Source organism: Anastrepha obliqua, chromosome 4, assembly GCF_027943255.1.
Source record: "Anastrepha obliqua isolate idAnaObli1 chromosome 4, idAnaObli1_1.0, whole genome shotgun sequence".
NCBI lineage: Eukaryota > Metazoa > Arthropoda > Insecta > Diptera > Tephritidae > Anastrepha > Anastrepha obliqua.
The window spans coordinates 26,393,511-26,421,388 of NC_072895.1; the positions used below are offsets into that span (position 1 = coordinate 26,393,511).

General features: G+C 38.6%; 2 protein-coding genes across 2 annotated transcripts; both read right to left on the reverse strand.

The window, feature by feature from the left end:
* Positions 1-1,160: 1,160 nt before the first annotated feature.
* Positions 1,161-3,913, reverse strand: LOC129245786 (uncharacterized membrane protein DDB_G0293934). Its single transcript, XM_054884174.1, has 3 exons — positions 3,412-3,913; positions 2,685-3,350; positions 1,161-2,621 (listed from the first exon to the last, which is right to left on the reverse strand). Exons 1-3 carry the CDS (start codon positions 3,572-3,574, stop codon positions 1,945-1,947), a joined length of 1,506 nt encoding a protein of 501 aa, XP_054740149.1. The 5' UTR covers positions 3,575-3,913; the 3' UTR covers positions 1,161-1,944.
* Positions 3,914-6,515: 2,602 nt separating this feature from the next.
* Positions 6,516-25,605, reverse strand: LOC129246163 (mucin-2-like). The gene is made up of 8 exons (XM_054884735.1): positions 24,923-25,605; positions 17,859-17,948; positions 17,669-17,782; positions 17,223-17,593; positions 16,950-17,161; positions 15,743-16,888; positions 6,823-6,939; positions 6,516-6,754 (listed from the first exon to the last, which is right to left on the reverse strand). The coding sequence occupies exons 1-8, from the start codon at positions 25,121-25,123 to the stop codon at positions 6,666-6,668; spliced, it is 2,340 nt and encodes a 779-aa protein (XP_054740710.1). The 5' UTR covers positions 25,124-25,605; the 3' UTR covers positions 6,516-6,665.
* Positions 25,606-27,878: the final 2,273 nt, after the last annotated feature.

Genomic DNA, 27,878 nt, shown 5'->3' on the forward strand with positions numbered 1-27,878 from the left:
AGGAAGTTTTACCAGATGCTTAAGAACGGCTTATGCTGAAAACAGTGAACGACGTACACAGTCCCTTACCACAGCCCCTAACGAGCACAAAAACTCTACCTATGAGAACAGCTGCGTTCTTTTTATTACATGTTTACACAATACATCGGTTTGTGTGTGTATGTGTTTGGTTGTATCTACACAATGTTGCCATAGATATTTTTGCTAACACACTTTTTCACACATTCGCGTTATCGGTTGCAATTTTTAATTGTATAACAAACCAAAGCCAAAAACTAACATATGTGTTTTTAAGTTATTTTAACAAAAATTATAATTTTTCCAAGTTTATTTTGTAAATGATTTCGAAATGTACTGCTTGGCAACACTGTGTGGTGAGGGAGCAATCAGCTGACAGGGTATTACGGGATGTTTTAAAAATCGTGAAATAAAATCTACGATACGGAAGGAAAGAATTTTTCATTTACATGAGGTTCTCATTAGTTTGATCGTAACAGCTGACAGGGGACTGCATTTACGTCGTTCACTGATTTCAGTATTACACACATCCGCGTTATCAGTTACAATCTTTAATTGTATAACAAACCAAAGCCAAAAACTAACAAATGCAAATAGTTTTTAAGTTATTTTAACAAAAATTAAAATTCGAAATGTGCTGTTTGACAGCACTGTGTGCTCAGAGAGCAATCAGCTGTGACGTTTCTACGGAAACAATCCGAAATCCCACGTCAACGATCTGTGATACAGCAGAAGGGAACAGTGGTGAGAATTTATTTACATGAGGCTCTCATGAGTTTGATTGTGCCAGCTGATACGGTCGTACGTTTACGTTGGGGAGTGTAAGCACCATATGGCAAGGATTGATAACTACCAAAAATACTAAACTATGAAAGACAAAACTATTACTGTTAACAAACAAAAACAAACAAGCAAAAAGAACGTTCCCACAACAATCGGTTCTACGTTACCGAAACGACCCGGATTTATATCCGGGCAAGGACTGTCACTCCAGCAGCATTCACCGTATGGAAGTATGGGGAATGTTTATGCTGCTACAACAACAACATATCCCATTCCCCCTACACGTGTGGGGAATGTTTATGCTGCTACAACAATAACAACAACAACAACACCCCTAAAAGAAAATGCATGTGCAAGAATTAAATTATAGTTTTCTTTATTGTTTCGTAATATCTATAGTCGATATCGATAGATCTAAGACATATTTTTATATTTTGTATCTTATTTTGTAGTAAATGGGTCACAATTCTGCTGCGTGCACTTATTTACGTAGAAGTTGGCATAACTTTTAGTTATACAAAAATGCGAGCATACAATTAAAGTCGTCAAGTAAAAAACCATATATATGGATACATTTGTAGTTTTATGCGAAAAACTGGTATTATCGATATAATAATTCTTTGAAGTTGTATAACAGATACTCTTAAGCAAGATTTACAGACTGACTAGAGTAGAAAAGATAGGATACACATCTAAGTTTACTATGTTTAAAAAAAAGATTTAAATTTAATTTAGGTGGGTTCTACATACACACATAAAAATAAGATTCTAGAGAACTCATAATCAAATAATTATTCTTATATCTTTAAATCTAGCTGTTACGTGGAATGAATACACTTTATGCACTGCGTCCAGTTGAGAGATGGCAAAATATACCGCGTTACTATGAAGCAACTTTATTCATGTCACTTAAAATAAATAATTGGCGCGTACACTCCTGTTAGGTGTTTGGCCGAGCTCCACTTCCTATTTGTGGTGTGCGTCTTGATGTTGTTTCACAAATGGAGGGACCTACAGTTTCAAGCCGACTCCGAACGGCAGATATTTTTATGAGGAGCTTTTTCATGGCAGAAATACACTCGGAGGTTTGCTATTGCCTGCCTTCATGTCGCTTGGCGTTTAGTATTGTGTAAATTGTTGCGTTTAATCATCAAAAAATAGAATTTCTAGAATACGTTTTTGAACATGCTTGCGCCGTTCTTTTGACATTTTTAATAGTTCTGTTGTTACCAATTCACCCAACAAGTGCTCGGAACAACGCGCCGGTGCGGGATTCTGTGGTGCTTGAAACTTGTTGAAATGCTGCTGCTGCTGTGGTGTATTTATATTTTGTTGTTGTTGGTGAGGCAATTGCTGATAAAGCTGAAATAGAAAGTCGGCATTTGCGGGAAACATGCCTTGTTGTTGTTGTTGTTGACCGCTGTTGGAGGAACTGGGATTGCGTTGTATTGCCGCCGCGGAGGAAGTCGAAGCCGTATTATCATAGTGATTATTGTGATTATCATTGAGTATTGCTTGCGGTTGCAATAAACCATTACTATTATCATCGGACTCATCGTCTGTATCATCAATAAAGTGTGTATTTGTGGCATTGGAGGTATTATGGGAGCCAGCATGTTGATGCTGTGAATGATTGTTATTATGCGACATATTGCCAACATTGGAATTCAGCTGTACACGTGGCTTTTTCGCATGATAATTACTGCCGGTCGAAGAATCCAGCTCATCCGTATTGGAGTCACCATATGGATGAGTAGTAAGTTGATTAGAGGATGATGAAGCGATTGCCTGCTGCGCACTACTTGTCGAGTGGTGGTGATCTTTAACATAAAAATGTGCGAATTAACACAGTTTTGGAGCATGTGAATTTGTGTTACACTTACTTGTCCCATTGTGATTGCCATTCACACCAGCCAATGGCGAAGATAATGGTGATTTCATTGAAGACGAGGATGACGATATACCCATACCGCTACTGTTGCCATTTTGTGTTACACTATTCCCACTTATGTTGTTGCCATCACGATAGTTTTCATTATAGTTTTGAGAAGAGTCTGCTATAGCCGCTGCTACTGCAGCTGCTTGATGATGATGCAGCTGTGTTTGTGATATTTGTTGGAGTTGTTGTGAGGCTACTGCAGCAGCAAAATCGCGAAACATTTGATCGGCTTCTATTTTCACCTGACCGTTTCCGGATTCTGTTGCCGAAGTGGCCGCTGCGCTGGAACTCAATGCATTCATAGGGTGCTGATGATCTGGTTGGTGGTAATGATGTTGAGAGTTGCCAAAATGCCCTATATTCTTTATAGAGCCATTTGACTTCGAATCCATATTGAACTCACTGTAATTGGAACTGTTCACCGAGTGTGGGGATGTAAGAAAATTGGGCACATTTCGGTATGACTTGCGTGGCTGTATGTGCTGGTCGAGAAATTTCATCTTTTCGAGGTAGGGACGCGAGAGATGCTCATACACCGGCGGATCGCCTTGCTTGCGTTGCGAAACGTATCGTTCTCGTAAGTACTTCCAACGTTTCTTACAAGTTTCAACTACAATAACAATAAATTTAATAACGAAAAAAAGTTTGCAAATCACTTAAGTCACACTTACCATCTGTACGTAATTTAATTGCAATCGTTTGCCAAGCTTCATCTTTTGTTTCATACTTTCCCCCTCCACTACCAGGACCATTACTACCATTGAGGTAGTACTTTTGGCGATTGAAAATAACTCCGTGCTGTGCGACTTCATCAATTAGCTGCTCGTCCATCATTTTCTGCGCGTTGAAATCAATTTTTGTTTTTTTACTTTTGATACGTTAACGCAATTACAGCTTCAGTTTCTTGTAGCACTGTGATTCTGCTTTAACAGCGCCTCACACCGATAGTTTAATTATCGCTTAATTAAATTTGTTAATTAGAGAGCAGACTATTGCCGACATCACACATTTCACGATTACAATTTGTGGTTGAGAATATTATGAAGTGTAATATTGATCGAATTGAAACACATACAAGCACAAACTACTTTTTCACTTTATTTAAATATATTTCGTTAGTATATTACAAAATAAATTATTGGGCATGAAAACTAACTGCAGCAGAAAAGTCTTTAATTGTTTGACAATAGCAAAATGACAGTTGTGGCTGATTGTGGTTTTTTAATTGTTTAACCATCTTCTCTCTTTCACACCTCTTCGTAAAAATCTCACACAGGCTAACCCAAGTGAAATATTCTTAATGATATTTTACTCAACCTACAATATTTATAATATAATTAAATTCCGTAAGGTTTATTTAACATACATTGTTTGATGAACTAATTTTTTTCTTTGATAGTTGCAAAAAAGTGAAATCTGCAGCACAAAAAAACACGCTTTGAAAAAAAGTTGCAAAAGGGGAATAGAGGGGCGTATTCCCACCTTAAAAATTAAAAAAAAACACACGCCCTCCGGAGGTTTTTAAAGGGTTTTCCAATAACAGGTGTTATTTTGAATAGCCCGTTATTTCGGTAGATGTCACTTTTGAAGCTGTCATTTTTCGACATTTGACAAGTAGAAAGTACGCCATTAATAAAAATGGAACGTTACTCGCTTAAACGACGCATTGAAATTATTAAAATTCACTATAAAAATGGTGAAAATTTGGCAGAGACGGTTCGTAAAACTCGAACAATTTTGGGTCATCGTGAAGCACTTCGTCGGGCTGCAATACAGAAATTAGTGAAAAAATTAAAGCTGTTGGGACAAGTTAGTGATGTGAAGAATAAAACTCGTGCACGTCGCTCAAGAACAGCCGAAAATATTGCTGTTGGAGCTGAAAGTGTTGAAGAACATCCAGGTTTGTCCATTCCTCGTCGTTCTTTGGAATTAGGCATTCCACAAACGTCATTACACCGTATTTTGCATAAAGATTTGGGTCGTATGGCTTATAAAGCCCAGTTAACACAAGAACTCAAACCAGCCGTTCATCAACAACGTCGTGCCTTTGCTGATTGGGTCGTTGAAATGCATGAAATTGATACGGAACTTCATCGAAAAATCATATTGAGTGATGAGGCCCATTTCCACCTCGGTGGACTTCGTCAACAAGCAAAATTGTCGGATCTGGGGATCAGAAAAACCAAGAGTTATTGTTGAAAAGCCTCTCTATCCTCAACGTGTGACTGTTTGGTGCGGTTTATGGTCCGACGGAGTCATTGGACCTTACTTCTTCGAAAACGAAACTGGAGCAACAGTTACGGTGAAAGAATTGCGCTATGGAGAGATGATTAACGATTTTGTATGGCCGGAATTGGATGGCATTGATCTGGACAACGTTTATTTTCGACAAAACGGCGCTACGTGGCACACAAGCAACGAAACCATTGATCTTTTACGGGAATAACACCTCTTATTGGAAAACTCTTTACTCATACTTATGTGGCGCTACAATTGTGTGTAGGTTTTGGCCGAATGCAAAATGGCGCGCCAGCTATTTCTGTCCTGCGCTCGTTGGTGGCAGTTGGAAATCTTGTTCCTGCAGCAGTTGGTCTTTCCAACTGAGATGTGATCTTCCTTTTCCACGCTTTCCTTTTTGGGATACCGTGTCGTAAATTCGCCTTGCTGGAGCGTCTTCTTTCATGCGGGTGACATGGTCAAGCCAACGTAGCCGCCGTATTTTTACACGCTTAAGGGGGTCTTCTGGTCTCGAGGCCCTGAAATGAAGGGTTTTTTTGGGGATTGATTGTGACAAATCCTGTGAATATTTAAAAAAATTTTTTATTTTATTTTAAAGGTACATGTCTTGGCTTTCAAAAAATGGTTTTGACTTTGAAAAAAATTAACACCCGCGACCTTGAAATGGCGCTGAAGACGTCCCCCTCCAAACGAAACAGGTCTCCATTTTGGTCACGGTTTTTCCACCTGGGTAATCAGAAAGCAAAAATTAGATATGCGTTGTCTTCAGAGTTGCCTTGGTTAAGTTTTCCCGTGACAGATTTTTTTTTTTAAATTTTTTCCAAAAGTTATGCAACAATTTGCAAAAAAAATTTTTTTTTGCTCATTTTTTGAACTTTAAAAGGTTATAAAAATGGAATGAAAAAAAATTTCAAAAATCGTACACGGGGAAACTTAGCGGTAAGTTTTCCGAACCTTTTAAGACCAAAACCATTGAAATCGGAGTATAACTACTATGAAAAGTGTGACCAAAATGCTTAAAAAACACGATTTTCGGGGAAACGCGTTTAAAGATAAAGTTTATGATAAAACGGCCGGAGGAGGGTACACTTCGGTGCCCAGAAAAATGTGAAAAAATGCGATTTTCAAAAAATCCTTTCTGTGGCGTATTCTCGCATACACATACAACAAAATTATGCAAAAAAAAAAATCGATTTTTTTTTCGCTGGAGACCAGAAGACCCCCTTAACTATGTCCATATCCCCATATATAGCTCATGCAACTCGCTGTTCCGCCATACGCGGTACTCCTCACTAACGCGGAGGGGCCAAAGATCTTACGCAGAATTTTTCTCTCGAAAACTTCTGCGCCATATATTAGGACGGAAATGATGAGCGTTTTGTAGAGTGTCAGTTTAGTTCTTCGAGAGAGAGAGAGCTTTACTTCTCAGTTGCCTACTGAAGTTCCAAATTTATATGCAAACATATTTTCAACTGAGTTGTATTTGTTTTCATTTCATTTTATTAATTTGCAACACTTCGGATGTTAAAGTGAAATTAATTGAATATTGTTAATATTAATGCCCTAACCTATTGAAATAAATTAAAATTATTTTTAACATTTTGCTAATTATACTAAATTTAACTAGAATTTATTATAATATTTTCAATTATAGCGAATTTAAGTCTCGGAAGTGCGATTAGTTCAGCTAACCTGTGATAAGACTCATGGTTTTGTTCGATTTTGCTGGATCCCAATATATGCCCACCACATGCTGATCCCCAAGTGCTTTCTTATCTGAAAGTAGAAAAGCTATTTTATAGAACAGAAATACAAAAATACAACATTTGAGTATTGATGCTGACCATATTTGTGTTCATGGGTTTTGGTACAATCCGTTGGGCAGAAGAGAACTGATAAATCGAGATCGCCAAAGACCAACAGCTCTAACTTAGGTACATCTGTGGAATTCGCTGGATATCCTATAACATTTTGGGAATTTGAATTAGCCTCTGGTGTTTGAGTATTTTCACTTTTATTTTTTCGTAAATAATGTATTGAATTTTCTGCATTTCGTGTCGTACGCAAGCCCTTGGGCTTGATGTTTACAGAGCTGTCTTGGAATAGTAGGCCTAACTCGGTTTTGTGATGTGTTGTGGTTTCGTAATTTTCTAATGTTTTGGCTGATGCTTCATCAACTTGGCTTGTTGTTTGTGTTGGCATTGTTGTGATTGTGTTTGTTGCCTTTGTTGAGGGTATACCATGCGCAGTTATTTCACTAATAATATTTGAATTGCCTACAGTGTAATTCGGCGTCGCAATGAAATCTTTTGTTGGAGCTAACCCCGGATTGCTTTTGATGACCTTGAAAGTAGTTGACTCAATTTGTGTTGGGCAACATTTTCATTTAAGGCGTAATTTTGTAACGGATCATCTATTCTTATGAGACCAGTGCCCTACTTTAAAGAAGTGGCAGCACTAACCTTTTTGACAGTTACAGCACTTAGGTTAGATTAGGTTATGGTGGTAGTCGGTCTACACGACCAACTCACTTAGAGCTACAGGTCCGTTGTGATACAACTGTGCTACACGGGAACCTCATTTAACTTTCTTCGTGGAACCATTTTGTGGCTCTTATGAAACGTAGTATTGATCCCAATCCCACGCCAGACAGCTCGGTAAGAGAATTAAAAAAGTATTTATCTAGACAACCTGCTCTGATTTTAGCTAGGGCTGGACAATTGCAAAGGAAGTGCTCAACTGTTTCTTCATCTCTGCAATATTCATGGGAGAAAACTCCTAGGAATGCTTGCCAAATAGCCAGTGACCGGCTAAACAAGCCACGACCTTCGGGATATCATCTCTTGAGAGGCTAAGCAATTCCTTTGTTCTTTTCTTTTTGAAGTGAAAACTTCTTTAGAATCGTTGGGAGTGATTTGAGAAAAAGTGAAACGAAAAAAGCGACACTCTTGGCTACGAATATTACATATAAACGTAGCGACGAACTAAATAACTTTTAGGTCAGCGCCGACAGCATGGCGCCTTAGCCGAGCGGCTAGCAATGTGAGCTTCCGATCCAAAATCCTTGGTTCGAAACACAAGAAAAAAATTTTTTTTATTCAGTTATTTTATTTTATTTTATGATATGTTTATGAGGAGCTTTTTTTCATGGCAGAAATACACTCGGTGTTTTGCCATTGCCTGCTGAGGGGTGAGCGCTATTAGAAAAATAGTTTTCCTTAATTTTGGTGTTTTCACCGAGATTCGAACTGACGTTCTCTCTGTGAATTCTGAATAGTAGTCACGCATCAACCCATTCGGCTACGGCGTTTGTTTAATTTTACTGATGCAAAAATGAGGAAAAATATATGATTTTCAAACAAATACGAGTGCATATGTGTAATTGTGTTAGAGTTTCGGTCACGCAGGTTTTGCTGGGGACGCTCATAATAGCAACCGCGTGTGTATTTTTATATTCGTAAATATTTTCATTTTTAAATATTTACCGCAATTATGCCGAAAAATAATGCAGAAAAGTGTCGTGAATATCGACAGAAAAAAAAAATCAATAAATAGCATCACGGAATTCATTCACGAAAATTTAATAAAGTATACACCAGAAGTATCGCGGATACTTAGAAAAGATTACGATAAAGTTCCAATGATTTTAAGTGGCGATTATAACGTAAATTTTGCATTGGACACAGCGGTTTCTTTAATTGACGTTCTCAATACAACATTCAATTTAAAAATGTGTAACAATCGCACTGAATCGACAACACGATCAAAAACAACCATTGACGCGGTATTTCAAAGATATGTTGACAACATCGAAACCAAAGCATTTGTATCATATTTTAGCTATCATAAGCCACTCGTATCATTTGTGGAAATTGAAAACATTGAGGATGAATAATAATAAAATGAAGAAAATAAAATATGAACTTTATAGCAATATTATAATGAACCTATAATTATCCCGCTCCTAATGCTGCTTTCGTCTCATTCTCTCTCAGTTTGTTTTACGGAAGTTTCACTTCTATCGCGTCTAACCGTTAGACTGGTATTTTTTTTTTTTCGTTTTAAGCGATTCCTAATAATTTCAGAATATTCACACAAAATTACAGAGCCTAATTCTCAATATTTCCGTATATACAAAGCCAAAGGTAGGCGAGCGTTAGGTAGTTACGCTGTGACCGGACAGCTATAGTACAAACTTTATCTTCTTTTCTCTAACGGTTCTAAATTGAGTCTTTTCTGTACTGCAGTGCGCGGATGATGATGTATCTACTACACTCGTAGTCGTTGTACTAAGCTCAGTAATCAAAGTTTTCATTAAATTTATTAATGCATTTTTCTTGCTCTCACGGATTTGTTGCTCAGCTAAACCATTCACATCAGCCACGATTGCGCTTTCGGAATTCATCGTAGGCTTGAATACAGTTGGTTCGGTTGCTTGAAGAGGACGCAATAAACTCAGCGAATTCAAATCAAAAATAGTTGGATTAGTGATGGGAAGCGTCGTGGTGGCTTCACCGCCTACTGCCATTACAGCTGGTTGTAAGGCGTTTTTCAATAGGTGCGCTTCAACTTTTTTCCGATAGGGAGGGCGAACGACGCAATATTTTTTATTTTTCGCTTGTCATTTGTAAACTTCATTAGTATACATTTCATCATGGAACGCTACACACTTGAGCAACGATTGCAAATCGTGCAAATTTTTTATGAAAATAATCGTTCTGTTGCTGCTACTTTAAGAGCATTACGGCCATTTTACGGATCTTCAGTGATGAAGCTCACTTTTGGCTCAATGGCTTTGTCAACAAGCAAAATATGCGTTACTGGGCAGAAAGCAATCCACACGTGATTCATGAGGCACCGTTGCATCCCGAAAAAATCACTGTTTGGTGCGGTTTACATGCCGGCGGCGTAATTGGCCCATATTTTTTCGTTGACGAGAACGATCGCCACGTTACTGTGAATGGAAATCGATACCGCGACATGATAAACGATTATTTTTGGCCGCAATTGAATGGTATGGACTTAGACGACATGTGGTTTCAACAGGACGGGGCCACAAGCCACACAGCACACGCTACAATTGATTTGTTGAAGAGTAAGTTCGATGAGCGCATTATTTCCAGAAATGGACCGGTCGAATGGCCGCCGCGCTCGTGTGATTTGACGCCTCTAGACTATTTTCTTTGGGGTTATGTGAGGTCATTGGTCTACAGTAACAAGCCGGCGACGATTTGTGAGCTCAGAGCCAATATTGAACGCGAAATTGCTGGAATTTCGGCCGATTTATGCACAAGAGTGGTCGAAAATTGGGTTCAACGATTAGACTTCGTAAAACGTGCACGCGGTGGTCATGCAAAAGAAATCGAATTTCATACTTAAATGTATATGTTCAAACTCGATAATAAAAAAAAATAGTTAAAAAAGTCAAACCGTTTGTGTTTTATTAAAAAAAAAAGTTGAAGCGCTCTTACTGAAAAACGCTTTATATGTTTTCTAGGAGTGGTAGAGGCATTCACTTTGAAGCAAATTTCGTTTGTAGTTTTTGACATTTCATGCTTGGAGTTTTCAGGAGTGTCAAAATGCGTCACCGCTTTGTCCGAAGCGTCGACAGTACAATCGCTATTTTTTTGGTTATTCCACGAATCGTTCGCTGGCGGATTTTACCACCCTAATTTGCGCGCGTTGGCAACGGCGAATATCGCAGACGATGGAACGATGAGCTGTATGCGCTTTAAGACGACATAGACATAGCGCAGCGAATAAAGATCCAGCGGCTACGTTGGCTGGGTCATGTCGTCCGAATGGATACAAACGCTCCGGCTCTGAAAGTATTCGATGCGGTACCAGCTGGTGGTAGCAGAGGAAGAGGAAGACATCCTCTGCGTTGGAAAGATCAGGTGGAGAAGGACTTGGCTTCACTTGGTGTGTCCAATTGGCGCCGGTTAGCAAGAGAAAGAAACGACTGGCGCGCTTTGTTAAACTCGGCCAAAATCGCGTAAGCGGTTATCGCGCCAACTAAGAAAAAGAATTTGCGCGCCCACAAGTGCCATTCGCGCTAAACTCAATTGGTGCTACTGTCAAGAGTAGCACTCTTTTCTTCTTCACTGGGCTGGGCTAGTCTCGATCTCGAGCGGTTGTGTTGTGTTTAATTGCGCGCCACTCCCGCTAGCCTCGTTACTTGTGATAACTAAATTATTTGTTTCATGCCTTCCTAGAGAGCCAGTTGTTGAAAGGTTTTGACTGTCCTTCAAATTCTTTGCTTCATTTTTTTTCTGTACAGCAGCGCTAATTCTATGCGCATGGCGTCTGAATTGGTTTGCCGCAGCAGGTGCGATCTTTGCGCTTTCAAAGGAACTGTGCTTGTGTATTGTTTTCAAGTACTCAACTTTATTCTCGGTTGTATTTTTTTCGGTTTCCGTATTTCCAGATGTAGCCTCAAAGCTTTCTGCTATGGGGTTTTCGGTACTTAACCTCTTTGCAGTACTTGTTTTACTCGGTTTTTTAGCCACTTTCAACCCTTTCCTATCCTTTTTAGCTTTCTCCGTCGTGAAAATTAAATCCGCATTAGCATTGTTAGCCTCGCTTGTCTTTTCTTTAGTAGTCACCGATTGTTCAACCAACGTTTTTTCTGTACTAGACCCCTTCATGGATCGTTTCGCGTTCTCTTCAATTTGTCTGGTAATCACATTTTCTTCATGTTCACCAAACGATCTTTTGACTATGGGAATTTGAGGAGGCTTCTCAGCTTCCAACGTCATCTCAAATCCTTTATCAGCCCTTCTTTGTTTTATAGAACTTACAGCTGTTGGCAGTGTTCTGAATTCTTCAGTTTCCTATTTAGATGTTGGCATATTGGTGGTGAGTTTCAACAATGTAGACTCTATACCTAAACCGAAACTTTCCTCAGCATCTTCTACTTTGGTTGCATGGGAACTGGTAGTGAAGTCTCTGTAGGTTGATCGTTCAGTTGTCAACACAGCCTCAACATTTGGCCAAACTTTGTGAATTGCAGCTAATACTTCATTGTACTCCATGCCTGCATCGTAGTAACTAGCATCCTCAGCTCTATTCCCTCGTGGGTGATTCAGTTTGGCCTTTTCGTTCCTTCTTTCGGTGGCTCGTTTTGAATTTTTCGGTACTACATTATCGGTACTTGTTTCCGTCAATTGGATTATTTGGTATAATTTTTGTAGTTTGAGTTCTATTCTCGTTTGTGGAATTGTTTTTTCGCTTATTTTGGGTTGTTGTCAACCACGAAGAATCGTCCGCATTGGAATAGACAGTGTTTTCTACTTCGTCTGACTGGACATCACTAATGTCTGTATCGTCGAATTCATTGCTTTCGGGTTCCCCAACTAACATCGTCGCTGTGTTTGACCTCGCATATCTGATTTCATTCTGCATTACATTATTTATCTCAGTGTTGTGTGTTTCTGGTGGAGTTTGTATTGAGTTTCGTATGGAATTTTGTGTATAGTCTGTAGGGATGTGAGAGTGAAAGTGAAAAGTAAAATGTTAAAGTGTAGAAGGTATATAAATTTTTAATTTATTTTAAGCTTAACTTTAAAATCTTATAAATTTCCAATAGATTTGAAACCGAACATCGATTGAAAACGTACAAAATATAGATGAAAAGTAGTGAGTGTGAGGAGATTGAGCTGCTGGCAGGTGAAGGAAAACGTCCGGTAAGGTCTTGGACTCAAACTTGCAGCCAACAGGTATGGTATGCGTGCATTGTTTCCTGGTATGTAGGTTACACTTTGAATAACGCAGGCGTTGGAGCGAAGAGCTTTACGACGCCAGAGACATAACGCAGCGGACAAAGATCCAGCGGCTACGCTGGATGGGTCATGTCAAGCGAATGGATATAAACGCAGAGTCGGCTGAAAGTATTCGATGCGGTACCAGCTGGTGGTAGCAGAGGTAGAGGAATGCCTCCTCTGCGTTGGAAAGATCGGGTGAGGAAGAACTTGGCTTCACTTGGTGTGTCCAACTGGCCACGGTTAGCACGAGAAAAAAACGACTGGCGCGCTTTGTTAAAACCGGCCAAAATCGCGTAAGCGGTTATCGTGACACCTTGAAGCTTTTTGGTACACTGGCGCAGCACAAGTCTTCTAATTAGAGATGATCTCTACATGAAAGCCTTCCGTCGCTCAATTGGTCATCTTTCGACTCGACAGATGCAAACAGCTTCCTCAGTGGCACGCGGCCAACGGCCATGAAAATATTCTTTTCACAAATGAACAAATTTTCACTTTTGAAAAAGTTTTTATTAGGCAAAACTAAAAAAAGTCTAAGCTAAAACTTCTAAACACGCAACAATGTTGTTCCAAGGGTTCAGTATTCAGTCACCATCCAGCCTCCGTAATGGTTTGGCGGCGAGTGGGTTTTGTGAAGACATTCCTTCTCTTCAATTCTGCGAAACAGAGGTTAAGACCGGGACAAAAGTGTACCAAGAGCATGTCTTAGAAGACGTGGTGAAGCAGTTCTCTCTTCAATGCAAAGCGTTGGATCTGCCAGCAAGATTTCGGTGTAGCCCATAAGGCAAAAACCACTCAGAAGTGGTTAAAAAACAATAATCCTGGGTCCATAGCCGCAGCAGATTAGCTGACTGGAAGTCGAGATCTGAGGCAGTTTGTGGCCAGAATCGGCGAACATGGCCTGTTGAAGACCTCACAGAAAGTTGGAGAGCCTCAAACAATCTTTGGCTCGAGCAGCGACGTCAATATGCATGGAAACCGTGCGTGCTGCAAAAGCTGAATGGCCGAATCGTTTGAAGACTTGTGTAAAAGCAAATTGTGACCTTTTTTTTAATATTTAACTGATTAAATAAAACTAGCTTCATTAAAAAAAAAAAAAAAAAAAAAAAAAAAAAAGAAAAAAAACTATTATAATTTCATATTTATAGCAGACTTAACTTGTAACAGAACTTATGGCAAAACTAAGTATATAAAGGGTGTTTTTTTTAGAGGTTAGGTTTTCAAGTTGGCACTACTTTTTTCGTAGATGGTCTTTTTGACAGCTGTCACTTGATTTATGCTCAGTTTGGTTTGCCATTTCATAATGAATAGACTTACACCTGAACAACGTTTGCAAATCGTGCAAATTTATTACGAAAATAATGGTTCGGTTCGCGCGACGCATCGAAGAAAATTTTGTTCAGCGATGAAGCTCACTTTTGCTTGAATGGGTATGTCAATAAGCAAAATTGTCGCATTTGGAGTGAACATAATCCACAATCCATTGCTGAGACGTCGTTACATCCTCAAAAAGTCACTGTTTGGTGTGCTCTATGGGCAGAGGGAATCATTGGTCCATATTTCTTTAAAAATGAAGCCGGCCATAATGTTACAGTCAATGGAGAGCGCTATAGAGCCATGATTAATGACTTTTTCGTGCCTGAATTGGACGATGTTGATGTGGACGACCTTTGGTTCCAACAAGACGGCGCTACATGCCATACAGCCAACGCAACAATCGATTTATTGAAGGAAACTTTTGGTGAGCGCATTATCTCGCGCCGCGGACCTGTGGTGTGGCCTCCAAGTTCGTGCGATATAACACCGCTGGACTATTTCTTGTGGGGCTATGTGAAGTCGCTTGTCTACGCAGATAAGCCCGATACGATTGACGTCTTGGAAGAGAATATTCGGCGCGTTATTGCTGACATACGGCCCCAATTGCTGCAAAAAGTGGTCGAAAATTGGGCCTCTCGGCTGGAATTTATTCGAGCCAGCCGCGACGGCCACTTGCCCGAAATCATTTTTAAAACATAATGGCAAACCCTTATCTTTATAATAAAGCTAAATTCTTGGCCATAAAATTAAATTATATACGTTGTATTTCATCTTGAAAACCTAATCTCTAAAAAAACACCCTTTATATAAAAATGGTTCATCCTTTCTTGGGTGTTTGGCCGAGCTCCTCCCTCAACTTGTAATGCGCGTCTTGACGATGTTTTATTTCCTTCAGTTTTATGCCGCCTCTGAACGGCAGATGGCTTTTCATTAGAAATTCTTTCATGGCAGGTTTGTTTCAGTCGAAGGTTTGCCATTAGAAAAATCGTTTTCCATATTTGGGTATTTCAAGACCACAGCGGGACTCAAGCCCGGGTTTTGCCGAATGGCAATCACGCACTGCGTCCGCCGTAGCCGAAAGGGTTGCTGCATGACTACCACCTCGAAAGTGTGCAGGTTCGAATCTCAGTGCAAGAAACCCCAAAATTATAGACAAAGCTTTTTTTCTAATAGCGGTCGCTCCTCGGCAGGCAATGGCTAACCTCCGCGTGTACTTCTGCCATGAAAAACCGCCTCATAAAAAACATTTGGCGTTCGGAGTCGGCTTGAAACTGTAGGTCCCCCTATTTGTGAAACAACCTCAAGACGCACACCACAAATACGAGGAGGAGCTCGACCAAACATCCAAAAAGGGTGTACGCGCCAATTAATGTTTTTTATTCACGCAACGAACCATGCGGCTACGGTGGCCGAGCGTATTACAACAATCCTCATAAGAGCATATCCCTTTTCGATTTACGAAAAACTCGCCATATTAGCAAGTTTAAAATATGTAACCTAAATCCAACTGAGGCTACTTTTCGGTATTGTAGCCAGAACTGAGCGGATTTCAGCAAGGGGCTCCGGTATAAGAAACATTTTTCAAGTCACATGTGTACTATTTTACATTTCCAGTTCGTATGTACCTACTACAACTTGAAAGTAAATTTAGATCATAGTTACATTGCATATATTGGCCCCAACGTACCTGTAGTTTGGAGTGTTTTGGGCAGCGAATATGGATCTGTGGTAGGAGCAGGACTGGAACCAGTAAGGTCAAGTGATTCCAACATCAATTCTTCACAAGAAAGTGCTGGTAATGGACTTTCTGTGGATGGGCTAAGCGTTGAAGGTTCCATTGTAGATATGGGAGACTCTGTTGCAGGTGTAGTTATTGGAGGATTTGAATCGATGGGGGAATCAGTTGACATCGTAGTTACTGGGTCGGAAGTGGTTAACGAATCAGGATCTGTGGTAATAGCAGCATTGGGATTAGTAAGGTCAAATGGTTGAACGTCGAATTCTTCATTCAAAAATGTTGGACTTTCTGTGGGTGGATCAAGCGTTGAAGGGTCCATTGTCGTAGTTACTGGGACAAGATTGTCTGGCAGTGCATCAACATTTTCTTCTTCTGAAAACTGCGCTAGCGTAGAATGGTCAGGGCCTTCATTTGAACCGATGGTTGAATCAGTTGACATCGTAGTTACTGGGTCGGACGTGGTTACCGAATCGGGATCTGGGGTAAGATCAGCATTGGTATTAGTAAAGTCAAATGATTGTACGTCGAATTCTTCATTAAAAAATTTTGGACTTTCTGTGGATGGACCAAGCGTTGAAGGGTCCATTGTCGTAGTTACTGGGACAAGATTGTCTTGCAGTGCAGCAACATTTTCTTCTTCTGAAAACTTCGTAGTTAATGGGTCGGAAGTGGTTGACGAAGCGAGATCTGTGGTAAGAGCAGGACTGGCAGGAGTAAGGTCAAATGATTGTACGTCGAATTCTTCATTAAAGAGTGATGGACTTTCTGTGGATGGGCCCAGCGTTGAAGGGTCCATTGTCGTAGTTGCTGGGACAAGATTGTCTTGCAGTGCAGCAACATTTTCTTCTTCTGAAAACTTCGTAGTTAATGGGTCGGAAGTGGCTGAGGAAGCGTGATCTGTGGTATGAGCTGGTGTTGTCAATGGACTGTCTGTGGATGGACCCAGCGTTGAAGGTTCCATTGTATATATAGTGGGCTCTGTTGTTATCGGGGCAGGAGTTAGTTGCGGTAGTCCAAAATATTCTTTCCTTGAGAAACTAGTTTGCGTATTTTGGTCATTCTCTTCGCTTGAACCAACGCTTAAGCTAAATGTATCTGCACGGAATGGATAAAAATTTTAAATTTTCGACTACTTACAAGTAATTCTAAATCATACCCTCTTTGGAGGACGACTTTGAGGAGTCCATTGGATATTCGCTATCCTCTAGAGAGTCCCAGGGATAATGACGAGGATAAATAACCGGTAGGTGGGGCAGCGGTGGGGGTCTGGGATATACCAATTCTGATAATTGTATGCAATCGCAAGCAACTTCGTGTTGCGGCCAACACGCTCCTCTAGTTCTATCGTAGAAAGTGAGTTCAGGACACCTACAAATGAAATTTAATCAATATGTATGTGATCTCGTTTGAGGCTTTTCAATGCACTAACTTGAAACGTGTCTGCAAGTAGATCCCTTTCATTTGCATGGTGCAAGTATAGAATAGCGAACAATCAGTAGGTGAGCGAAAAGTTCCATCATGCAGACATGGTGGGAATTTGTTCACGCAATCTTGTGGAATATGCGAACCATAAGGAGAGACTTCCGTTGGATAACACTGTGCACCGCTGATGCACTTTTCTTTCTGCGGCGAAAAAACGGTATTTTTCGGACAAGTGTGGATTCGTGGCTTTAGGTTTTCGTCACATCGGTAGTAAATCGTACAGTCGGATAAAATGGGGAAACGGCCGGGTTTCGTGCAAACTGGTGTGTAATTCGGCGTGGGATAGGGAGTACATTGGTTTTTGGTTGCATCGAAGTACTTAAATAGAATATATTAAATAATGAATGAAGGAATTATAGGAATTGATATAGAGTTTTGCATTTCGTTTGCTACCTGTAGATTTTGGCACTTTCCAAAAACGACACAATCCCGTTTGCAAACGTAATAGTATTGACGTTGTTTGGGATGCGGTTTAATGCCCACGAAATTATTAGAACAACGCTTATGCTGCAGAGGCGGGAATAAATGAAATATTATAAAAAAATTACAAAAAAAAAAATTGTATTAGAATTTCAATACATACATAGTCGACTAACACTGGCAGTCCACCACCTGGGAATGAGCGCAGTATGCCGCGTTTGCTGTCATAAAATGTACCAACTGGTTGAGGGGGCTGCAAAAAAAATGCCATATATATGTAGGTACATACAAAACATAGTGCTTAATGAATATAAATTTCTAATTCGCTTTTATTGTTAAAACTATACATATATTGGGTTGGGGAAAAAGAAATGCTGTATTTGTGATCGAAATTTGACGCTTTATTTAACGTACATACTTAGAATTATCCGATTCAAGTCAAATATGCCCCGTTTTGTTCGCAAACTTGTTGCCATTTAGAAGGCAACTTCATTATCCCCCCTTTATAAAACCCCCCTCCTTATTTGCAAAAAACTCAGACAACCAGTTTTCGCAACCTTCTTTTGAGGCAAACTTGGTATCACCAAAGGCGTTTTGCATGGACCGGAAGAGATGATAGACACTTGGTGCCAGGTCCGGACAATATGGTGGGTGCGATAGGACATCCCATCCGAGCTCCAGTAGCTTCTGGCGGGTCATCAAAGATGTGTGAGGACGAGCGTTGTCTTGGTGGAACACAACACTATTCCTATTGACCAAATCTCGCCGCTTCTGGTCAATCGCCTGCTTTAAACGGTCAAGTTGCTCACAGTAGAGGACCGAATTAAGGGTCTGGCCATAGTTGAGCAGCTCATAGTGGATAATTCCCTTCCAATCCCACCAAACACACAGCAAAACCTTCTTGGAGGTCAATCCGGGTTTGGCGATGTTTTGGGCCGGCTTGCCGCTTCTCGACCACGATCTTTTTCGCTTGGTGTTGTCTTACGTGATCCACTTTTCATCGCCAGTCACCATCCGCTTCAAAAATGGGTCAAGTGCGTTCCGTTTTAGCAGAGAATTCCAAGCGTTGATTCGGTTCAAGAGATTTTTTTGCGTCAACACGTGTGGCACCCAAACATCCAGCTTTTTTTGGATTCCAATCTTCTGCAAATGGTACCAAACGGTTTTGTGGTCTACACTTAGTTCCTGACTAATCGAGCGAATGCTCACATGCCGGTCTCTTTGGATAATTTCAACGATTTTATCAGTCTCTACGACGATTAGCCTACCAGTAAGGGGTGCATCTTCGACATCTACTACACCAGAACGAAATCGATCGAACCAACGCTGTGCTATGGGAATCGTTACAGTATCAGGCCCATAAACTTCACAAATTTTTGCCGCCACCTTCGTTGCATTTTTACCTCTAAGGTAGTAAAAACGTAAAATATGACGAATTTCTTGCTTGGTGGACTCCATCTTTGACGCGCTATAACTTAAGACTGAAACGTACGATCACAACACGGTCAAAGATACACCTGTAGTACAGATTGTCGTCTTCAAATCGCCGTTTAGTGTGACCCGATGCAATACGTACAACGCAAGATATGTTTAAATGTCGCGCTCAATTGACAAAATACGACATTACTTTTTCCCCAACGCAATATTTCATTTTTTTTATGCGACGTTTTTTCATGGCAGAAATACACTCGCATGTTTTAAATTGCCTGCTGAGAGCGACCGCTATGTGAAACAACTTTTTCTACCCTTTGTTGTTGCATGCAAGAAGATGAAGGAACGACGGTGCACATCCGACTGGTACTCACGCGCCAACCCATTTGGCAACAGCGCTCGTTCAGAATCGGTTTAAAACTGTACATCACTCAATTTGTGGAATAACATCAAAGACGCACACCGCAAATAGGAAATGGAGCGCGGCCAAACACCAATAAAAGGCGTAAGAGTCAATACAAATTGACTATTCTTATATAATATATGTATGCATGTATGTGCATATGTGTGATTATATGAGAGCGAATGTAGGAGTTGATTTAAATCTCTTGATAATTTCAAATTCATTTGAGTAATTTATAAATTCAGCATAATTAAACCAATTTTGTTTTTGAATAACTTTTTTTACAAAATACAAAAAAAAAAAAGATTTCAGTGATGGGAATCTGTATTTTGAACTTTAAGCGCTCTAGCTTGAAGAAATGTTAACGATGTTGCAGAGTGGAAATCAGCCGAGAAGGAGAAATGTTATAGTGTTAGTTGGAGCATGCTTTGGTGTGACGGCACCTTTAAAAATGTTTTGCCATTTCGATGTCAACCTCCTTACAAAACAATAAAAAAAAGACACTGTAGCTGCTTATTTCACAAGCGCCAAATATGATTGACGTACGACGCAATTTGCAAAAATTATAAATCTTCCGATAGAGCAATAAATTTTGCACCACCTTATATTTTATGTATTTCATAACTGCGATCAAGCAGTTGTGTTTGCAGAACTCGGAAAACCAAAAAAAATATCATCTACCAAGCATGACAACTAGCCTCTTCTGTGCCTGATTTTTCACCTAAAAAGTAGTTAAAAAATCTGTAGTCTTCACTTGTTTTAAGCTGAGGTGTGTGTGTGATTTGCTCCCTTCTCTAGAAGAGGCTTTTGTTGTATTGTCATATTCCGAATGTCGTTCGGTGTTTATTTTTTTTTCTTAACAAATTTCATTATAAAATTTTATTTCAAACGATACAGTTATATTCCCTATGGCAACAACGAGCCGGGTGCCAGCTACATTGAAATAAAAAAAAACAGCGAGAAATTAATGCAGACTACACCAATTGGGCGACATACCGTCCATTGAACTGGTCTCGTATATCTTTTAGTCTCAATTTATGAATAAATTTTTGAATTTGTGAATTTTTGAGTAAGTTTATGAATAAATTTGAGTGGATTGTTGGGTTAAAGAGCTAAAATCTTCTGCTAGCACTTGCAGTGGTTTTTACAGCCAAATGGGACTGTGTATGCCGAATAGATTTGGGAGAGCGGCTCATGAAAAATTGCCGGGCATCAGTCACAAAAATCTGCTTATATTGAGATCAGTCCCGCAATATTAAAGTATTCTTATCTCTTTATATTGGCGTGAGTAAGTTTTTCTTTTCATATGGATTGCTCTCTTACGCTCTCACTTTAGCTAGAAACGAAGACGAATCTGGTTTCGCTCTGCTAGAAATCAATTTTTATATATTTCATAGAGAAAATTTTAACAACTGATATTGATTTGTATTAAAATGTGTTTCAACCTTGGACTATGACTGAGGGTCAGTATTTTCATTATATTTTAGAATATCCTCGAGGGAGCTGAATAACTGTCGTAGTTGAGTAAATTTTGAAAATTCGTACGTTGTGATGCCGTTCGTCTAAGTGTGCCCTAAACTAGGGCAGCCATTTAACCTAACCTAACCTCAGAAAATTTTCATAGACTACCTTTTTCTTTTGGTCCCTATAATGTCAAAATCTACAAGCAAAGATTTGCAGTTTAACGTAATTTAATTAATTTTAATTTTTAATTTTTTTAACTAAAAACATCAATTCAGCTGATCTACTCTCACTATCTGTTCAATGCGTCTTGGTGAAACCTGATGCATGGATTACCCGATGATTGCATTTCTTTGCTGCCAATGCTCCGGACTTTTTCAATCAAAATATTCCCATTCAAGATAAAGCCAAAAATGGCTGAACGCTTACAGTTTGTGTAAGTAATAAGCAAATTGAAAACTTGCCGAAATTTAGTAAACCTAGAAATTTATATAACTCGTAATTTAAGCGACTTTGTGTCTGATAAAACATAGAAAAAAAAATTCTGTGTTAAAAAAATAGTTTCTAATTTGCCTTGCATGTTTTTAATTTTTATTATATATTAATTTTGGGTTTTTTCCAATTTTCGACACTTCTGACCGCAAAACATCAATCTAAAACTTGGTTTTAAAGTATAAAAATCACGTTCATGTTCCCGTGAAACGTGAAATGTCTTTTTAGAGATAAAACCTGTTTTAAATTTACTATAACATAGTTAAAACCTGCCTCTTTGTAATTACTCGCCATTCATGGCCGCTTAATTTGATAATTTCCACTATGCCACAAAAGAGCTTTGTAGTTTACACCACTTCAGTCATAAAATTAATAAAAGTATTTTCTATATATTAGCTTCAAAGCTTATTGAAGAAGTAGGTAGCAGTCAATACTCGTAACAGACCGTTAACCGGCTCTCAGCGTATTTGACAGAACTAGCTGATAGGCTAACGAAACATGGGATGTTGTGTTGGTGATATACGAAAAAGATCAACACAGTCTCCGCTTTTCGTTGTAAGTATGCCAAGGATGATAGATTATATGATTGGGCCCTCAGCTACGGTGAAAAACGAGCGAGTAACTTCGGCTGCCACGTTACGGGTACTCGCCAGTGGATTTCTGCCCGCTCATTTCACACGTATTCACACACACGTCCAACCAGTCGTTTGTTCAGACCGCAACGAAGTAGCTTGAGCGAGTACTGCGTTCACTTTTTTCTTACTTCACTAACACAATGCCAGTTTTTTCGTAAGCCTACCACCGGCAGAGCCACAGTTACGCCAGCCAATCAGCTGATTCATTCAAATTCGTTGAAAGCCGGTTAACGGTCTAATTCACCTTCTGTATTTTTTCAGCCAAAGCAAAAAGTGGGGAAATTGTATTTATGAGATTATATATAAACTGTTGCTTTCTAAAGAAATTTCATCTAAATCTAAGTCATATTTACGCATAAGTTTTATTTATTTATTTATTTATTCATTATTGCCTAAGAAAATTCAGAACAGACATTTAAGAATTTAATTCAAAACTGAATTTAGATGATTTTAGATTATTTAAGACTAATTATAGTGCAATTAATTATCAACACAAAAAACCATTAAATTGGTAAAAATACATACAAGTTAAAATTCAATTTTATCGAAATTAATCATTATAATACTAAAACAACAAATATTTTCAAAGTATTATTTGGATTTATTACATAGAAAGTAACTTTTTACTTGCATTTGAAATACCTGTTGGCCCCAGAAAGGTCCAACGCCAACAGGTTGAGAGATAATTAAAGTCGGGCAATGTTCTAACAATGGCGCATTAAATGCCAACGCGAAAAATCTTAAAACAACGAAAATGTTTCCAAGGAATATTAAACTTTATTCTTTCTAGAAGAGCTGTGCAGTCAATTTCGCCATTGACGAGAGCAAAGATAAATTAGACTGCCTCCCTTTCAATGGGAAAATACTCATCAATCGACAACGGAATTCGTATGATGTTTTCGGGTCTGAGAAATTGAGTGAATGTAGTGCGAAACGCACACAAATTTTTTGAACCCATCAACTCGATTGATATGGACTGCATGATAAGGTCTCCAAATAAAAGCAGCGTAATCTAATTTGGACCGAACAATAGGCCTCTTCTATTCGCTATTTCGCCGCTCGCTATTTCTATGCTCGAATAACTTGACGAAAAATTTGCATTCGAAAGCAACAACAAAGTTATCGAGGAAGATTCACCGCTAGCGAGTATGGCTATAGCTCATTAGACTGGAATAACTCACTGTCGCACAAATACATGCAATTTAAGGCAGCTCTATTCGTCTATTCGCCACTTGCTAACGCGAAAAGCGGAGACCTGTAATTGAGGCTTGAATCAAAGAAACCCCCTACATCTTTAATCACATCAAACGATAAGAAGTATTCAGGGGTTTTTGAAGCTTAGAAAATGTGATTTTATGACACTTTTCCATATTAAGAAATAGACGATTCGTAAGGCACCAGGAAAATAAATCATTCTGCTCAGTCTGTAGAACGGCTGAATAACTAAAAGTTTGTATTCCAGCAATAAACTTTTAGAATATCAGCATAGAGAAGAAATTTAGCAAAGAAATTTGCATGTAGTCTAAAGCTTTGATTAATAAATCGCACAAATTTCGCCAAAGATATTTGAAAATGTTTACAAGTCCATCGAAATTATAATGAAAAACCTTTGGCTTCTGCCTGTTATATAAGTATAAGTAAAAGATATTCTGAATAAAATATCAAAGAGTGCATGCAGAATATTTATTTTTTATTATGATCTGTTTTAGCGCCGCCATAGGCCAATGGGTTAATGCGTGACTACTACTTGGAAGTTCAGTGGCGCCAAACCCCGGGCACCAAACATCAACTGTAACTTAAAAACCGCTTGGTAGATTTTAATAAAATCTGAAAAACATAAAAAACTCGTGTCTTATCGAAGGATTTTTTTCAAAATTTCGATTTTTTTTAACAATCGATTGTCGGTTTTTTTCTCGAAAATCTGAAAAATATTTCCTGAGACCGCCATATTGATAATTTTGAGAAAAGCTTCCATCAGGCGCAAGATTATCTATTAATAAAAGTATTTTCTCTTGTCCGATTGATTTTAGATGAATCTCCAAGGGCTTGTGATGATCACCGCAAGGGACTTCTGAAGAAATGGGCTCCACACAAACAGCGATAACTTTAACAATTATTAATTTTTTTTTTTAAATTTTGCTTAAGTCAAGTCGAAACGGGAGGTATTAATGCTATGTTTTTATTTTTGTAAAATAAAGCAATTGACTAGTAAAAACAAAACTATTGAAAATCATAATTTTTTTGGGCCTCTGACTACCCCTAACCCCTTATAGAAATTCTTTTTATAGGTTTTTGAGTAAGAGCCTATTTACACGATGACTTTTCATCATGGGGGTTTTGCACATTTTCGTTTAAAAATGTCTTCGAAAATCTTTACACTATCACTTTTTGTTTGCAGCATTGCTTATGTGTTTTTGATGTTTGAATGGACACTTTTCTTCGGTGATTCACTTGTATGAATATGACACTTAAAATAAAATAAAAACATGTGAATACGATGAAAGCGAAATGTAAAAAAAGTCCTTCGATTTCGCTGAGCGTGCGTGCATGTCTGCCCCGTTGACTTCTCTACACTTTTTTGCCATCAACCTTGATACGCATGACCCAGGGTGAAAAGCCATCGTGTAAATTGGCGCTTACTTAGTTTTAATTGATTGCTGCAGTTTGAAGAAGCTCTTATTTTTATTATCTTTTACCTTATCTTTTCTATTAACGCATGAATTTCTACATTTAAATTTTTAAAACTTTTTATTTTTTTTAATTTTTAAATTCTTAACCTAAAAATTTCTATTTGCAGAAACTCACTTGATACACTTGTGGAATTTGAGGATTATAATAGCCACCAAGCAGTGCTGGAGTGCCTTGAAAAGGATATGGATATTGCAAAGCTGGCATTGGACATGGCGCATTTCCAGTTGGCAAAGAACGCGAAAACACATACCCCAAATTTGCGATTACAACTATTCCGAAAAGGAACTCTTTCACTTTATAGTCACCAGCTGCCATTTTTAAAAGTACATTCACTTGTTAATTAACTGGGCTTTGGTTTTCTATTTTCTATACACAAATTGAATGCATATATGGGCAACAAATGTCAAATGCGTCAAATCATTTAGTTTTGCACTCACTCACTGCGAATATTCCACTTTCACACTCAATTCAAAATTTTCAAATATATTTATTTTTTTATTAATTAAATTATTCTTTATTCAATTCTTCAATGGCTTTCTTTTTTAATCGCCCCTTTTCTTTTCACTTTTCAATTTTTGTCCTTTATTTGAAATGTAGCCGTTAGGAAAATACTACGGTTGGATTTCCAAGCCACTCATTAACACTTCCGTTTCCTCTCACTGTACGTTCGTGCACTTTCGTTGTTTTGTGTTGTTTTAGTTTTTGTATGTGTTCGTTAAACTTATTCCGCACTTGTGTGTGGGCGTTCGTTAATGTCGATTGCTATTGACTGAGTTTGGTTCTCGCTGTGCGAAGCGTTCACCTCGAATGTTGTGTTTACATTTTGTGTCAAGCGCTTTTAATGCATTTTTACTCCACTCTGACGACTACTTGCATAATTCGGTCAGAACGTGTAAGTTGTGATATTTTTGGGAACATTTTTATTGTGTATTTGCACCTCTTATCATGTATGTATTTATGTACACATTCGTTGCAGTTCTATGCATGCGCGGCTGAGCCAATACAACGAATGTGACGATGGTTATGCGAGCGAGCACCCGCTCACTTTTTGGCAAATGCTCTATGTTGCTTAGCGCTTAAACGTTTGATAAGCCGGTGTTCTCTTTCAATTGTATTATTATGGCGTCATACATACAAGTGTATGTAGTCGGTCAAATTCGTTGATGACTTTGGCGGCACCACTTAAGAACTCCCAAGTTCATGACTCACGTAATGTTTTGATTCGTTCAACACAATTTTGTTGCTGGCCATTTGGCACTGTGGCAAAACAAGTAAGAGCGTTGATGTCTTCGGCTGTGTCGTTAATTGAAAATGTTTACATATTCATAAAAACGTTTTTTGTTTTTTCATTCAGAAACGATACTCAGCTCCCTAGCTGTGGGGTCGTTAGTTAATGGGTTATATACATACAGTTAGGATTTTCAAAAATCAATATTTTTACTTATTTTTTCTTAATGTACATACATATACTTAAAAATACACACAGAATATTTAATATCGTTCCGGTGAATATTTTCGAAGCAAATATGAAAAGGCGTTTCAGACTTAAGTAGACTCAGTGCTTTTCAAACTTTAAACGCGTTTTGGTCAAAATGGTGTTTTCAAAGTCACTGACCAACATTACTCGAAAACGGCTAAACCGATTACTCTCAATTTCTAACACGAGCTTCTTAAATATATTTTTTAGTAATTAATGGAAGATTTTTTCTCACCGATAAATATATATATTATATTTTTATAGTATAATAATAATAATAATAATAATATAATAACGACCTCAAATTGCCGAAATTTCGATCAAAAATTAATTTTTTTTTTGAGAAACCACTATTTTGTCAAAAAAATTTATTTTGATTCTTACTTCGATTAATTGCTAGATTTGACATTGCTTTAGCGAAATCTGTTTGGTTTTTTAATTTCAGAGGATCCAGTTCAGAGATATAGTGGTCATCGCAAAACGTCTTTTTTGAGAGGAGCTTCCGGAGAGTATCTGCAGCTCCTTTCTAAATAAATATTTTTACTAGAATACAGTTAAAAGATAACATAATATGTGTTAACATTTTTCGATCAATAAATTTAAAAGTTTTCTCAGAAAAAAATTCTGGAAAATTCCCTTTTTTCGGCCTTCTAACTGTATATAGCCGCCGTAGCCGAATGGGTTGGTGCCTGACTACCATTCGGAATTCACAGAGAAAACGAAGGTTCGAACCGCGGTGAAACACCAAAACTAAGAAAAACATTTTTCTAATAGCGGACGCCCCTCGGCAGGCAATGGCAAACCTCCGAGTGTATTTCTGCCATGAAAAAGTTCCTCATAAAAATATCTGCCGTTCGGAATCGGCTTGAAACTGTAGGTCTCTCCATTTGTGGAACAACATCAACACGCACGCCACAAATAGGAGGAGGAGCTCGGCCAAACACCCAGAAAGGGTGTACGCACCAATTTTATATATATACCTTCTGCTCAAATATGAACGAGACTGATGTAATAAAACACAAACGGTTAATTATTGTTCAATTTTTATTTTATCTCCTTCAAAGTAATCACCATTGGAGGCGATACACATATGCCAACGTTTTTTCCAATCATCATAGCATTTCTGGAAGGCCGATTTCGGTATGGATTTCAGTTCCTTTTTCGAATTCTCTTTTATGACTTCAATTGTCTCAAAATATTTTCCACGGAGTGGCAACTTGAGCTTGGGAAACAGGAAAAAGTCACATGGAGCCATATCAGGCGAATACGGTGCTTGCGGAACGATATTAACATTATTTTTGTTCAAATAATCGCGAACAAGACGTGATGTGTGAGCTGGTGCATTATCGTGATGTAAGAACCATGACTTGTTGTCCCACAATTCCTTCCTTTTAAGACGAATGTTCTCGCGCAAACGCTTTAAAACGTCTAAATAATATTCAGCGTTAACCGATCGGCCTTGCGGAAGGAACTCCGAGTGCACCACACCTTCGTAATCGAAAAAAACAGTCAGCATAACCTTAATTTTTGAGCGACTTTGGCGTGGTTTTTTGGGTTTCGGCTCCTCCGGGGAGCGCCATTCCGATGATTGTT